The 16,975-nt window shown below is 40.9% G+C and overlaps 1 protein-coding gene across 2 annotated transcripts in view; it reads left to right on the top strand.

The window, feature by feature from the left end:
* Positions 1-1,510: 1,510 nt before the first annotated feature.
* LMTK2 (lemur tyrosine kinase 2) overlaps positions 1,511-16,975 on the top strand; it is a 42,550-nt gene continuing 27,085 nt past the window's right edge. For both annotated transcript variants that reach the window (XR_008821437.1, XM_056336021.1), the window contains exons 1-3: positions 1,511-1,853; positions 15,150-15,274; positions 16,089-16,233. Coding sequence is in view for 1 of the 2 variants with exons in the window: in XM_056336021.1 (XP_056191996.1) it covers positions 1,703-1,853; positions 15,150-15,274; positions 16,089-16,233 (421 nt within the window). In the remaining variant the exon portion in view is untranslated. The remainder of the gene's footprint in view (positions 1,854-15,149; positions 15,275-16,088; positions 16,234-16,975) is intronic.

Here is a 16,975-nt window from a genome sequence, read left to right on the forward strand (position 1 = left end):
TATATTGCTTTTAAAAAATAATTCACAAGAAGCAACATAATGCATTAATAATAGTTTAGTAAAACAAAAAAAGACTAAGATTGTCTTCCATATTGTTATTCAAGTACAATATTTCCCCCGGAAGAAAAACTAATTAGAACATTTAAAAAAATATGGGTCATTTGGTAATACAATCAGCGTCTTCAAGCCAGAGAGAGGGTATCTGGGGGTAGGCACAGGCTTGGTAAGAGGCAAGGGGGTTGATTGAAGTACATCCCCAGGGTGGGAGAACGCCCAGAAAAAAATTGCAGGGACAGAGGGGGGGTTAGGTTTATGTTGCGTCTTCCTGGGTATCACGTTCCAACTACTACTCTGAGCACAAAACTGTCCTTTGGGAAGTCCCAGCGGTGCACTCCTATGTGTCTTTGGACGATCAGTGCTCCCAAAATCACTGTACAATCTTGACATAATTGGCCTTTTTGCTAAATTATTTGGAAAATGGGAACCTGTTTTTTTAGTTGTAGGGTATTTCCCTGTTTCCTCACTATATTGAGCCCCTGATTCCTTAGGATTAACACTTCTATTTATGCTACTTAAAACTGTCACCTCGTTTTCACATACTCTAAATTAAGCAAATTGCCGGCCTGAACCAGAATAATCTGTATTTCAGAATCCTGCTTGTACATTAATTTAACGAGGTCACTTCCAGCCGTGGCAGCGCACAGGCAGCAGAGGGTCGCTGACGCCCATCGCCGTGCTGGGCCGACCCTCGCCACACTCCCGCCGCGGCGCGGGCGGCCCGGGCCCAGCCCGGAGGTGGGAGAAGGAGCGCGGCGAGGCGGGGCCGCTGCCGCTCCTCGGGGACGCTCCGCCGCAGGGTGCCGGGGCTCTGCTGCCTTTTACCGGTTCTCTCGGGTTTCCGCGGTCGGTCCCCGGCACAGTGCGGGACAGCCGAGCAGGGCCTGGCGGGCGGGTAGCTCGGCCACGCTGGCTCAGTCCCCGCGGGAGTCCCCGGGCCCAGGCTGGCCTGAAACACCCGAGGGCACAGGCAGGGGCTGTGCTCCCCAGCGTGGGGGCGGCCCTCCTGTGGCCACGGGCCCCTCGCTCCGCAGGGCCGCCCTGCCTCAGCCGCACCGACGTTAAGCGCGGCCCCGTCGAGGTCCCCGAGCGCGCCGCGGTGAGGCGCCCCGCCTGCAGGCGGCGCTGTTCTGCACGCCCGCGTGTCCTTCGCACGGGCTCAGCCAAGCCCCGCCTCCTGCTCCCGCCCCGACCTGGGGAGCCGCGCCTTCACGCAGAGGGTAGCCCCGCCCTCCTGCCGGCTCCCCGAGTGCGGCTTGATTGGCAAACGCGCTCCGTGGCTCTCGCGCCGCAGCCTTCGCCCTGCGCGGAGTGACTGGCTGACCTGGCTGTCAATCAAGGATTAGCCCCGTCCCAGCCAGTGATTCCCCTCCTGAGGGCGAGGCGCGGGCTGATTGGCGCGTTGGGCTGTCAGTCAGCAAAGCGCTCCACCCCCTCCCGGTCAGGTAGCCCGGAAGATGGCGGCGGCGGTGGCGTCCGCAGGGGCTAGCGGGGTTTTGTGAGGGGAGCGGGGCGGCGGGGGCCGATGCCGCGGGCAGCCGCGCCGCGAAGGCGGGGAGCAGCGGCTGCCGCGGGGGCTCGCCGGAGACGCTGAGAACCTTTGGCCCCTCGTTCGGCACCGAGCCTCGGGGCGGGAGCGGAGGGCATGCAGCAGCGCGGGGGGTTCGGCGGGGGCGCCGGGCGGCAGGGGGGCGGCCCGCTGCCCCTCGGACCCCGGCGCCCGCTCGGTCTCGTCCTCCTGCTGTCGCTTCTCGTGGGGAGCGGCGGGGCGGCTCCGCTTCCGCGGGCAGGTGCAGGTGAGGCGCGGGAGGCGGCGGAGCGGAGCGGGGTTGGGGGAGGGGGCGGCGCCGCGGCGGGGCCTGCGGGGGGACGCCCGGGCAGCGGCGGGGGCTCGGCGCTCCCGCTTGGGGCGCGGGGGGCGCGGTGGCGGTGAGGCGAGGGGACTGCGGCTGCCCGAAGCCCCGTCCTTCCCCCGTGCTGCGGGCAGGGCTCGGCGCTCGCCCCTCGGCGAAGCGTCGGGAAGGGCGCGGCGGGTGGATGGGGTACGGCGGCTGCGGCTCCATCCTGGAGGTCACGTCTCGTACCGGTGGCACCGAGCCCCGCTCCGGGTGACTCGGTCTCGTGGGGCTGAACTACGTGCCTCTTCGGTGGGCTTGCCGACATGCGCGCTTTCTGTAGCGGCTGCCGGTTTAGCCTATAGACACCTCAGCGGGATTATTTTTCTTATTCTGACCGTGAATCGCCGGGACTCCCGTTCCTGGGTGGCGGCTCTTCAGGGCAGACGGCGTTTCCCTCCTTTCCGGTCAGATTAGTTCGATCCCCCGCCCCGTCCACTCTCTAAATAGTCGTGTAGTGCACATCTATTTGTCTCTTATATTAGGTAATGCTAACTTCCTTCTATTTTTTTGCTTATTTTCCTGTTTGTCTTAAAAGCACAAACTAAAAAACGTCAACTCAATCGTATGTGTTACTCATCAGAGGTTTATTATTAGATAGGTAACAACCATCTTTTTTATTTAGGCTATTTTGGGGCGTATTTCATTGGGGCTTGCAAACATAACATTGTATTGAGACTGAATTTTGTTAGGTTTGATTTGAATGTCTACTGAGATGCATTTCTAGCCGTGAAGAGTTGAACAGCTGAAATAGACAATATGTTCAGAGAGGAGGAGGAGGAGAAGCAGCGGGGAGGGAGAGATCTGAAGCACAGAGATTAGGTAATTTGGCTGCTGTTCCACAGAAAATATCAAAACTGGGAGTGGAACCCATACTTCTTTTATTTTGGGACCTATGCCTCTTTCCCAGTTTTTTTCTTCCCAAGAGCATTTCTGAATTGTTCGTAAGTTACTCCCTCCATCAGCCTTCTTTGAGGTCATTCTTAGTTTCTATAAAAGTAAACTTCTGAGAAAGAGAAAACTATCAGTCAAATCTCTATGTCCTTTGAGACTAAACGATAGTTTTCTCATTTATGAAATACCTGAAGTTTGTCCAAATAATGTTAACTTGTCATTAAGCCGTAAGGTAGGACAGCTGAATCAGTTCTGTATGGAGGTCTTTTCTGCCTTTTTCTGGTTTTGCTGGTAAGGCTTCCTACTGTATGAAGTAATGTGTGCAAATGGGTTTGCATGCAACATAATCTCTGTCTGCAGTGTGTCTTGTATCATCACAACAACAGTAAGCAGTTGGAAAACTACAAGGGCTTCCCCCCTCCCCTATGAAGGGTTTAGCAGTGGATGTCAGTGAGACTGTTTTGTCTTGAACCTTCTCTGTTATACTAGGCAAATCTTATAACCTGTCTAGAAGGCAAACCTGTGACTTTATTTTGCTGGATTAAGAATCGTGAGTTGTGCTTAAACAGCTTCAGCTATGTTGTGAATTTCTCTCATATGTCCAATGACAGGTTGCTTTGATTTCCTGTATTGGGATTGGCAATTACTGATGGTCTCTGTTCTGGGATTTGGTGGTTTTTGCAGTTCACTGTAACACTCAGACTGATACATACAACTTGATAATCTTGTGAAGAATTTAGTGGGCTTTTCATAAAATGATTAGTAACTGGTTTCAGAATTATTTCAGGATTCCACAATTCTTCACCTAGCAAGTAGGGTTGCTTCTTTGGCAATGGAGAAATGTTTTGATGTGTGTTGCCCTGAGCTTGTTACAGGAAAGGTGAGAATCCACAGAAAAAGGAGGATGACTGTAGCTGTTTTGGTGAACTTTGCGGAATAGTTCATGGAATATACCCATAATAAATTAACTTGTTTTTTGAGGAAGCCGGAGAGCAGGAAGTGGTGTTGGGCAGGTTCTAGCAAGACTAGATTGGATTCCTTGTTCAAAAATGCTTCATTTTGTGGAACTGCTGTGGAAGTCTGCCAGACAGTATGACTGGGGAAGTGTCAAGTTCCCAGGGCCTTGATCGAGGTGAATGACGACGCTCTTTTTAAGTATGGCTTTATAGTGTTTGCAGATGAAGGTGTGCATTGATGATGTGTTCTATTATTTGTCTTGCATGTTTGAGGTTATATTTCTAAAACTCATTTAATTTTTTTATTTCCTTTCAGCAATAAGAAGAGGAGGTAAAGGAAATAAGGTTTTAGGTGTTTCCTTGGAAGAGTTCACAGCAATTACTGTAGGAAATAGGAAAAACAAGATGTTGAAGAGGCTACTAGCTAAAAATACTTTTACCAACTTATATTTAATTTATTCTGTGAATGGAAGAGGAGGACACTGACATGTACGGTGATAGTTCTGAATTTAAGGTTTCCCTTTATACTGGAGGTGAGAGCTGGGTGCAGGTCTGCTAGAAAGGAGTTCATGAAGTGCTGTAGTAGTTTTGAGCCTGTGGAGGACTGATGATTTTACCTGAATGCATCAGGCTGAGATGACTTCCACTTTTTGTATTGTGTGGCTGAAATAAGGGCATTTGGGAACTACTCTTTAGCAGCAGTATTCTGCAGCCAGACGTAGTGCATTATAACAGTAGACATCTGCTTTACTGTGCTAAAGCTTTACATTCAGGCTCTCTCTCTGTTCCTTTGACTTGATTTCCATACTTGACCTTAATTCAGCTGTCTCTTCAAGAAAGCTGAAAATCTGAAGCAAGGGTTTGTGTGTAACGTCAGACAGTATTTCTGTCATCTCTGTGCTGTATGAAGTCTTTGCAAATACAACAGGAGCTCCAAAATACTCTTATTTTCCTGTAAAACTTGAATGGGTGGTAGCTTTTTTGACAGGTGTGTTTAGTTTTACATTTGTGATGAATTAGAGTCTATTCACTTGAATTGAAGCTGCTGGACTGGTGCCTGTGTGCTTTCTTGGTTTGTGCTGAGAACCTCAGTCATGGGAGTGAAAGGACCAGTTGAACGTCATGGCGATGAGTCCTTGCTGATGATCTTGGCCATATGCAATCCAGGCAAAGATGCTTAGAAATTGATGTATAGTATCCAGAGACATCCATCTAGAGTATAGAGATGTTTGTACAGCTGTATCTAATATAGTCAGCTCGCCATAGATGAAAAATTAAATTGAGAATAAGTAATTATTTTTTACTAAGGCGAGTTCTGTAGCATATGTATACTCTGGGGAAAACTGTTGCTTTTCAGTTGCTTTGGCTTGATGTTTCACTTGGAGTTCTGTCAGGCTGAGGCCCAAATGTTGAGGTGGCGTGTGGTTTAGTGTAATGTAAAATGCCTGACACTTGCATATACTTAGAAAATCGCTTTTCTTATTACGGGTGAGTTAACAGCTCGGATCACTTGAAGTTAAGAAAAACCCTGCTTGTTAAGTGGGGATTTTAATTTATGGTATATACTTTTCTTGGGAGTGGTCTGTCTTTCCTCCCCCATTCAAGCGCTAAACTTGTTTACTTCAGCCTGTATTTCTTTTTCTAGCTTCTGTCTCAGACGCCTAATAATTTTAGAGCTAGAGCTGCTAAGTTGTCTTTTATCTTTTGTTTCTATCTGTGAGTTTGTGACTCTGAGGTAAGAAGCCAACTCTTGGGCCTGCAGGGATGTTCCACACCAGGCTTTGTTCACAGGCTTGGTCTGCTTTCTCTGCCTCTGGCTGTAAAGTGTCTGGACTTTGCTCCAGCTGAAGAGGTCCTTATAGGAGGAGGTTGCTTTCTGAGGGCACTTCTCACATCTTGAATGCTTGGGTATATTTGATAATTCCTCAGGTAGCACTGCAGTGTATTAAGTTAGCAGTGATCAGAGACAGCCTAAAGGTACGTTGTCATAGCATCAGGTGCAGGTCGTTGGTTTGGAAGGGCCTGTTTGTTAGTGCTCGTTTTGCCCCAGATCATGTATAAAAAAAAGTGTGTGTTACATAGTGAGATCAGCATTCTAGTTGAAAATCACGGAAGACGAAATCATATTTGAGGGGCTACTGAACAACTGTCAAGCAAATTGGAATAGAGGTAATTTGCTGGATGTTTGCTGTAGTCTGGTTTCAGTCACTACCCGCGCGTGGTTTACCTGTGCAGGATAAAGGGGCCCTCAGGTATTATAATGCCAGGGGATACAGAAATTGTAGTTCTGTTTCAATTCTTATGCTCCAGTTCTGCAGCAGAAGGACAGCACAGGGAGTCCTGGAGTCTTCCTTAGATGTTATTTTGGGTCTGCCTTCCTATTTGATGTGTGCATCTACTATCTGCAGCTTGATACATTTCTGGATACAATTTACCATAGCTTCAGTCCTTTTATTGCTCTGTATAAGCTCTTTGTTTTCATTGTGCTGCTGTTATGAAAGGTCTTGAGCAACATCAGTGACACTAGAAACATTTCTGTAGAGGCTTTTATAACCAGAAATTTGGAAAGTGTGTCAGGCTAGCTGTTACAGTCTACATGCGTAGTTTAAGCACAACCTGTAGCAAGGTGTTGTGCCACATGTCACTTAGGCAAGATGATGGTGTGAAGCAAGTTAGGTCAGTGAATTTCTTCTGAGGGATCGTTAGTATGAAATGCTGGTCCAAAGTAACACCTTGTCCAACACTACTGCACTTACAAAAGTTTCCTTAATGGTAAGGAAACACTGCAGTGACTTAAGTGAGGTGACTTTTTCAGGAACTACCATTGCACCCTGAGACCTCTTTAGTATGAGAGAGTTGTAGGAAATTGTAACCGTAGAATTTTGAGTGCCATCTTATAAGCTTTTAGCCTGTAGATCAGATCCAGTTTTCCAAAATCAGTCAGTCATTCTATGGCCCATTCTTCATAGGGATCTTTCAGCTATGAATAGCGATGAGAAATAGAGCTGAATAAGCTCTTTTGGTGAAATGCTGCTTCTTTCTTTTTTTTTCCTGCATTTCTTAATCCAGTTATACGTTGGAGTTGGAAATGCATCTACTGTAAAATCAAGATTCTAGAAAATCTGGTCATGTGAAGGTTGCAGGTATGGGTTCCTTTCACATGAACAACAACAACAAAAATTAGTCTCTTCAAAACCAGTATATCTTAATAGGCTGTATTCCTGTCAAATGGTGGAAGAGATAACTTGTTTTGGTTTCAGTGCTGCTGATACTTCTGATGGTTTGAGATACCATGATGTTTAATTTTCTCATGCTGCTTTAAATGGTTGTGGTCTGCCCTGTTTCAAAAAGAAAAATCTGTAACTCCTGTGGTGCACCATTGGAGAAATGGTATAGCAGATAAAAGCATACTGTACTTGAGCAGGAATTAATTGTCGAAACCAACATCTAGCAGTGTAAAGTATGCTCAGCAGAATTTTTATTTTTGTGTGTGTATATATATACACGTACACACTTAAGAATCAGACGGTACCTTTGCAAGATAATAATGCTACCCAGATTTTCCAGAAACACTGCCATGAAGGCATAAGGTATGTGATTATTTAGCATGTATATTTTTTACCTTGTCTTAAGATGCCTTTGTGCAAACATGAGATTCTAACACTGAAACTTCAAACAGATCTTGCTCTGTAAATGCTTGAAGTACTAGCCTATATTTAGTCCTTATTAAAATTGAGCAGTATGCTGTTGTGTGAGTAATTCTTTGACATTACTTGGAAGCTTTGTAGGGTAATAGAATAAGGACACAAATGTAAAACTAACCCCACCTCACAGTTTCACTAGTTACCAGCTGCTCAGGCAACACTCGGGCCAGGACAAGTGTTCAGAGAAAATGAGGATCAGAGCTGAGTGGTTCCGAGGGTGCTGTACTACATGAGAATCCAGCATTGCCCCAGATATTCTTACCTTAGGATATGTAACCTGTGCCACTGTTGTGTCCTCGTGGGGGACTTAAATAATAGAGTTCTAGGAGAAAATCAGGATCATAATGGACAAGTTGAGTAGAGGGGTGAAATGTTTCAATTTATATCTAGAAGAATATAGCGACAGAGTAACTTGTATGTGACTTGATTTTTTAATTTTTTTAAAATTTTTTCCCCTGCTACTGTTGAAAGTCTTGTCACCTTACTTGCATCTTTTTCTAAACATGAGACTGATTTAGGTCTTGTAACAGTTTGGATTTAGGCAGGAAATAGTTTTATTGACAAACTGTAAATTACTGCTGCTTGTATTCAGAAAGATTAAATGCAAGTGTATGCAAGTAACTCCTTAACATCTTTAAGAGGTTTTTTTCTTGAGACTGTATCTAGGAATCAGGATTTTCCATAGTTGTAAGGAAGAAGGGAAAAGAAAATCAGGTGATAAAGTGGTTTTGCATAAAGATGCATTTGTAATATCCATACTGAAGGTTACTTCTGTTATACAAACTTTGCATTATCCAATATAAGGGCAGTAATAGTGTCATGAGAGGATAGGCTTTTGAACTAACTTTCTTCCATTAATGAAATTTTCAATAGTTTGTTCCAGATAATTTTGATTGTTTTAAAACTAAAAAATTTTGTTTTCGTTGAATGGCAAGAAGTACTAAAAATCTGAAAGCTGAAAAGTTCAGGGGTGGGTGTCTGTGTGTACAAATATATATATATATATATAAAAAGCCCTGAGAACCTCTTTAAAGTCTCTTAAGGAGTATTTTTCATATATATATATATATATCTATCTATATCTATGTTCTTGGGGATTTGCTCAGTGAAGGAACATTTCCAGTCTCCGCCTGAAATACTTTGGGCATTTGAAGACAGTTCCAGATTTCACTAAGGTGCTGGAATTGTGTTGAGGACATCAAGTCAATGAAAGTCACCTGGCATCTTGGGAATGTTTCTTCCTGTTGTACTGGTGATGGTCATTCAAATCAAAGGGCTGAGTGGAATTTGGAGTGCCTCTCATCCTAAAATTCTCTTCTTCTCCCTGCCCCTCCCCTGCCCCCCCCCGAATGTCTGAAGTGCAAATAACACTCCTTCAGAACTTGGGTTAAGTTTTTGTTTGTGTTGTATCTTAGTTGAAGGCTGATGGTGATTTGAATGCTGTTCTAATATAGTATTTTAAAGCCTGTTGTAATACGGCATTGCACAACTGAATGATGGTACTGCACACATTTCTGCTGAAACTTACTCTTAAAACTGATGCGGTTTTTTTAGCTCAGTTGTTAAATGGGGCATAGCAGGAAAAATTTAACATTACAGGAATGCAGTAACTAATGGAACGTGCTCTTGAGCTGGTTGGGGTTTTTTTGTGAAATAACAATGCATGTTGTGCTTTACCTTGTCATACAAATCAGACATTACGCAATAGATGTGTCTAAAATTGTTTTGAATAGGCTTTTGGTTTAGTATTCTACCTGTTACCTGTAGGCTTTCAGAATTTATAGGCCTGGTTATATCTGTTTTGGTTTTGTGCCTATTTAGTAGCAAACATCTGAAGATTTCAGGCAGTAAGTAAATGCAGGAGAAACCATTTGTGAGGAAAAGATAATGATCCGAATCTGTCTTATGAAGAACTGGGTAGGAGTCAGGAACACTTTCCCACTTAATTGCTAGCATAGAAGAGAATGACAGCATTATTTAGAAAAGTTGGTATAGCTTTTTCTTAAAACCACTCTAAATGAGGGTAATGTTACACTTTCTAATCTGGTTACATTAATGTGTATTAAATGCAGAGTAAGTAAACTGATTAAGTTTATGAAAGATGCTGTGGAAGTAGCTAGGTAGCGAAGTTGCTTTGGTCATTCATTAGTATTTTAAGGGCTGCTCTGTTCCGATTTGGTGTCGTAAAAGTAGCATCTCAGTTCATGATCATATAATTTGAGGGTGTCCAAGAGACGGTTTAAGTGACTGCTGTCATGCTAGATTTGTGCTGGAAATAGTTATAGCTATTAGTGCAGAACTGCCATTTATATGGCTGCTCTTGGAAGAAAAGAGGCTCTTGCTTATGCAGTGGGACTGTTGTCGCATAGCAACTACTGTGCTGAAAGCTTAAAATCAGATGCTCCCTTGAAATTCATGGTGCCCTAATAATGCTTAATTTATCTGGGCCTTGCACTGCCTTTATCGAAGTAGTGAATGTCTTTTATTAGTCTACTCAGTAATGCCTGTCATGTACATTTTTCTTTGTACCCCCAAGCTTAGAACTGTGTGTTGTCATGCATTTTTTTAGCCCAGTTTCCTGAAGGTTGAGATCTTAATAACATGATTAATCACGCTGAACCAAATTTGTGAGAGGCAGAGTTCAAATGTTATGGCCTTTCTTAATCTGGTAGTAGAAGAAAAGCAAGCCTGCCATCCCTCGTAGGGACAGGCAGTTATGTCTTGTCCTGTATCGTTTTGAGTGGTGGCTGTTGGTTGGCGAGTGAGCATGGATGGAACATGTGGCTAGCTGGCATGCCTGTTGCTCCTAATTAACGGTAGTAAAGGATGCCACAGGTGGATGACGTGGGTATTTAAGAATATTGTGGGAAGACTGGGAAATGGGATAGAGAAGTAAACCAGTTCTAGTGAGAAATAAAATTGTTTGCTCAGTTGTTGCGTTTGTAGTCAGTGAACTATCTTATGAACAAAGTAGACTTGAAAGAAACTTAGGGGAAGGTATAGAGAATCCTGACCTATATAAGTTGCTTTGAAATGTGCTTTGTATGAAAATAACATCTTTCTACCCCTTGAAACATTCTAATACATAGTGAAGGATATATTCTCATGTCTATGCTTGATCCTGAGAATGCCAGCATAGTTTGTCATCATTGTTTTTTCAGTGAACCTGTTCATGTACTTGCCTGTGTACAGGGTTTGACATCAGATGTACTGTGCTCAAATTTAGACTTTAGTGTAAAATTTCCTTATGAAATGGCAGGCTTTGGAGGTGCTGAAGAATCTGCTTCAATAGCTGTTAATTAAATACCTGCCTCAGCCAGGGCATTGAATTGTTTATGATACCATGTGCTTTTACAAAGTGCGTAAGTAACAGCATAGAATCAGTATTTAATACTGTGATGCTTTGAAAAAAGACCTTATTTTCTGTGTTGATAATTTAGGACCATCTAGATGCCATTTTGAGATGGAACATTTACTAGCACAGAGTTCTTAGTAAAGCATGTTGTGTTAACCTTGCAGTAACACATATAGTAACACAGACACACTGCATCTCCTGCTTATTTTAATATAGTAGTGATATAATCCAGTCCTCTTCCCCCTGCTTAAGTAGTTTGGATATACCAGACCAAAGTAGTCTAGACCGTTTATATTAACTGACAGGAACCCTTATATTGTTGGCATTTTATAGACAGTATTTTGTGGATCTCTTTTGCAGTTCCTTTCATAAAGAACAAATTCTGACTTCTGGATAGGTATTAAGATGTAGTTGGTTGGTACTGTGTAGGGTTTCATTAGATGTGGTAGGTTTTTAAACTGAGATGATAATGCTGTGTAAATTTATTAAGTTCACTGCTTTTAGAATATATTATATTAAGACTCTTAAATTCTGCATTCATTATGAAATTGTGAGTGATATTTATTGGATTTTACCTAGGTTTCGATTAAAACTAATTAAATTTACAGTGTATTGTAAATTTTTAAAAAAAAAAATGCAAAAGAGGTTACACTGCAGCAGATTTTTTCAGCACTTTGTCAAACGCCAGTTCCAATACTTAATAAGTGACTTCCATCACTGAGTATGTATTTATGCAAGCTATTAAAATAACTTATAATAAATTTTAGGCCAATTACAGGTTGCCATCATTTCATACTTAATTTTACATTCATTTTTTTAAAAAAGTGGAAATTAAAAAATGCTACTTATTAATGACTGTGAGAGACTTCAAAGTTTATCTGAAGAGAAATGGATTCTGCAATTCTTAGTAAGTAACTCTTGTATGAGTCATCTGAGATGCTGTTCTTTAAGTGTTGCAGAAACTTGCCCGTGACGATGGGTGGTTTTCTTCTATTAAAGCATCTTTCTATGACTTTGTATGTGAAATTTGCCTTGCTTTTGGAAGTTTAGACTATTTCCATCTTCTTAATGAACTGTTAATGGTTAGCTGCCTTTTCAAAGGAGATCTTTCATTATTTTTTTTTTTTTAGAAAAAAAGCAACAAAACTTCATTACCTTCTCCAATTTATTACTGTTAGTTCACACAGTTTCTTTTTTGGGAATTAGAAAAGGTCTGTAAGGTTAGGAAGTAACATAATGAACAGCAGCAGTATTTTTTTTTTTCTGTGTTCGTTCCAGGACGCTTAAAGGAGATGGTTACATTATGGAAAAGAGTATAACTTGTAGAAAACACTTCAGATTTTTAGGCTTGGTAAACGTGCAGTTTGCTTTACAGAAGGAATTCCAACCAAAATATGTTGCCTTTTTCATATAAAATAAAGTGCACATGTATTCAGCTGTCTAATGTACCATACATGCAGTTTATGATTGTTAGTGCTTGTTATGCCTTGTTGTGAGTTAAATAAACTAGAAAACTTGGCATAAGACCACCAGGAGCTTGAATCCTCCTAGTTGTTTTTGCTGTGGCAATTTGTAACACCTGGGAGGTCAAAAGTGGGATCCTAAGTTGGAGTGAGCACGATAATGTTTATGCAAATACATGTTGTGGTCAAGCTGTTATAGTTGTGCCCCATGTAGGGCATAGGTGGGAAGCTCATAGGTGGAGAAAACATCTTGTGCTAAAGCACCTAATAAAATTGTGGTTTTTCAATTCAAGACCTTGTCATGTCTCTAAAAGCAGCAGTAAGATTGAAAGCAGTAAAGCAAATTTTAAAGAATTGCTCAAAGGTTTGGTAGAGGGTGGTCAAAAAGAGCATCTAGAAGAAGCGATGGTATTTGGAGCAAGGGAGGGTGCTCGTCTCCTGTAGGGAACAGGAAGAGGCTGTGAAATTCATGTCAGCCATGTGGGCATCAAAAAGGAAATGACTGTACCATAAATAACCAACAAAAAAATACGATAGATTTTTTTGGCGCGTTTCATGCATCTGACAGCTGAGGTGCCTTATACCTCCCTCTTAAGGATCTGGTCTGAAGTTAGTCTTCAAATAGCAGTCTCTTAAGATGTGCTAGTAATGTGTTCCGTGAATAATAAAAAATGCTCTTGGTGTCCAAGTTCATCATGTACTGATTTACTTTTGCTTGGCTAACTTTCCCAATTTCCCTGTCCAGTACACAGGATGAAACTTCTAGGGGATTCAGGAGTCTTGATCTCCTACTGGGAGGAATATATATTGTAATTGTGGTGGTGAGTTCCGGGGTGTTCATTAGTCAGGGAAATCTGCGTCTGTGGTGAGCTGACTTTCCATTTCAGTGAAGTTGGTGGTGAAGGTGAGGAAATTGTCTGGAAATTAAGTGGGGAGGTTTTGGAAAAATGTCTGCTATTTCAATTAGTAATACCTGGTAACAGAAATAGGTTTACTTTTTTTTGTAGTAAAATTACCTTTTACTGCTTGGCTTCAGTTAGAAGTTCAAAGGAATCATTTAAATTTTATCTAACTTAATGTGTGTGTGTGTTACAGTAATTTAGCTAATGACTTCACAGAATGCTTATATTTGTGGTTTAGTTATTTTTCAGTCTACTTGGATTACTGAACATCTGAAGGAAGTAAACATAAATCGGCTGTTACCTTCCCTTTTTTCTTGTTGATGCTTACAAATGGAAAAATATATGGGTGTTATGTAGAAGTCTTGATTTAAATTAATATAAATTATTCTATTGAGCACCCTTTTCAGAGATTTTTTTTCTTTTTCCTCTTCAAAATTTTGACTAAAAGGTGGTGAGTTGCCTCACGTCATGGTTGATGAGTGTTTGAACAGTACAGAACATCTACAAATGGCATATTCGTATCCTCTAATGAGGTTAGAATGCCAGAGCTGTTGTGGAGACTGGAAACTACTAGTATCACTTATTTGAAAACCTTCTGGGTTTTGGTTAACTTTTATTGCTGTGTAGACAATATTCCTAATTGTACAGAAAATGTGTGATCTTCCAAAAGTATGCTAGCATTCTTTAAAGCAGTCTTTTGATTATATCAATTTATGCTTTACATGTAATTAAAATAACTATTTTGTGAGTTTTCTGTGGAACATGATGAAAAGCTTTTTCTGGAAATCTCTTATTCCTTTTTGTAGCTTTTTTGAAGGTTTAAAAGGTGTGTGGACAACGTTTGTATGTCCCTTAACTAGTGATCAGCTTCTGATTTTCTTTAGTTTTGAGGCCTCATTCATACTGTATTCTGTTGCCAGACATTCCCATTGATACTCAGACATTCCCATGAAATCCAGTCAGTCCAAGTCACCTGACATTATTAAACTCTAACATGGATATAATATCTAAATATATTTTAATCAGATAAGGTCCAACTACTCTTCCAGTCCCAATGGCAGTACCTGTAAAAAGAGGTTTAAAATGAACCACCACCAAAAACCTAGGGAACTACGTATCTTTGTTCTCTACTTAAGATGAAAACAGGGATGAAAATCAGTTTAATTCCCCTGGCAAAGACTTAAGATTTTTTATAAATGCCATTTGAGGCTTTTAATCTTGTGTGAGTAACCTGACATAATCATAGAAAATGTGTTGTAGAATACTCATATATAAAATTCTGGAAAATTATTTGGAAGTATTTGCAAAATGGTTAGGGATCTAAAATTCTTGAAATGGAGGCAAATCATTTAATGAATCAGAAGAAATAGAAATTGGGGTGGAGCTGATTAGATCTGTTGCACTTGTGAAAGCAGCTTTTATATTTGGCAGACTGTCATGAACGTGTTTATTGAAAGAGACAGTACTGCCTTATAGAAATATATTTTAAATTTGTATGCAGTTTAAGTGAAGATTTCTTCTAGCTGCCTTTTCTTCTAGGACAGGTTTTTTAGCTCATGGGAAGTGTCTTCAAAAAGACCAGATTTCTAAGATCTGTGTTTAGACACCTATATAAATTTGTAGATTTAAACAGAATCCTGGGGCTTGGGAGTGGCACTGTTATCAGCTACTTCAGTAAATCATGTTGGTTGAGGCCTCTTAGCTTGAATCAAGTAAGTCCAGAATGGTGCAGGCAGGTGGTAGAGCACAGATATATTTTTCCGGTGTGTCCTTTCTATTTAGTTTCCTCTTATTTTTTATCATATCCGCAGGGTTAAATGTTCAAACACCACCTTTTAAATAAATGCAGACTGGAAATATGTTTTGAAGGAACTGCTTTAAATGTTAAACATCTATATAATACTACATACTGTTTATTTCTAGGTGAAGGAGCTACAGCTCAAGTTCCCTCATCTTTTGTGATTCTGTCTATGTGTACTCTAATAGTACTGATAATACTGCTTGCAAACTGTGTCTCCTGCTGTAAAGACCCTGAGATAGATTTCAAGGTAAGCATCTGAACTTAAAAAGGTGTATGCGAGTGGCATTCTTAGCTGTATTCTGGGATCCAGAATGCTTGATTATTTGTGCTAATACTCTGCAGTTATTGACACTTCAGTGTCACTGTAGATTCTCTCTTCTGAAATAGCCAGCCACTGTGTTTATACATGCTGTGAAGTCTTGCTGCAACCATTTAAGTACTTGGTCCGTGCTGCAGTAAGGATCTTTAATGTCTTTTCAGAGTCATTACTAGCTATTGGGATTAGTAGTAAAAGTATACCCTTGAGACAGTTTTGCTGTAGAGAATGTTTGTTGCTTTTCTGTCTATTCTTTTGATTTGTTTTCCTTAGCCTGCTGATAGGGTTTAAAGACACTATTGAAAAAAAATACTGAATATACATATCCACTGCAGCAAAACTTGAGAAATTGTCAAAATCGGAGAAGAGTTACTTTTGGAACATTGGTTATCAGTGTTCCTAAAATGGAGTTTTACTCTCATTTCTAAATGGAGAGTATTTGGCCTCAGCAGTTCATGTTTATTCATTTAAAGCTAGATAGCATTTAAAATAAAATTAAAAAAACCCAAACAAAAATCCAAAATAAACCCTTTTTGTTAAAAGCAATACTTGATACTTTAGTTTCTTTAAAACAATAATAAATTGAAAATAAGGAATAGAAAACTACCAGCCTGTCACTGTCCTTGGAAAAAAGTTAAGCTTCCTTAACGTTGCTCATTCAAACTAAAAGAAATGTATTAGTGCTAATTTTAAGAAAAAGATCAGCTTGTTTACTAAGATACTTTCCTGCCCCCCCCCCCCCCAGGAATTTGAAGATAACTTTGATGATGAAATAGATTTTACACCTCCAGCAGAAGATACTCCATCTGTTCAGTCTCCAGCAGAAGTGTTTACTCTTTCAGTTCCCAATATTACTTTACCAACTCCCTCCCAGTTTCCGTCTCGTACAGGTAAATTACTGCTTTTTAATGAAAAAACAAAAGTAGGCAATTTCAGTGTCAAAAATGAAGTGTAGCTGATTGATTGACTTTACTGTAAGAAATTATTACAAACTTACATAAACTGAGTAAAAAAAGTATTTTGTAGGGTGTAGGATGAAATGTGAAATATTATTTCATAAATGTTAACTTATGGCAGGGTGCCACATAAGGTAGGTAACTTAAAAGAATGAAAAGTAGCTTAAATAAATCTCTCTAGAGTGCTTTTATTATGCCTCTATATACGTAAAAGGTTTGAAGTACTCTAGGATGTTAGTGACTTCTGCTTTTCAGTGGTTTTCTTCATGGCTAAGTCGTCATTGGATTTTAGCCATTAGCCTTGAGTGGAGCTAAGAGTGAATCTCTAACTTGACAGCAGAGCTGCTATTTCAGCTGCATCAGTTTCTTAATGTCACTGTAGACTTTTCGTGCTGTAAATGTGTATATTGGTCATACAGAGCATTAGGTTTCTTTTCCTTGTGTGAAAGGTTTTTTGGAGTGTGTTATTTAAAATACAATTTTTGTAAGAGAAAACTTAGGCATCTTAAATATTACAAGCATGGCTTAGCATAAAGTAGTTGTTCTCATACTACTTCATGTACAACTTATACATATATTGCTTGTGTTGGTTAACCATTAGATATTCAGGGAAGCTTCTAGTAAATTTCTGTACCTACAAATTTCCAGAAACTGTCAATGTGCCTTTAATACAGAA

Source organism: Falco biarmicus, chromosome 4 (genome assembly GCF_023638135.1).
Source record: "Falco biarmicus isolate bFalBia1 chromosome 4, bFalBia1.pri, whole genome shotgun sequence".
Taxonomy (NCBI): Eukaryota; Metazoa; Chordata; class Aves; order Falconiformes; family Falconidae; genus Falco; species Falco biarmicus.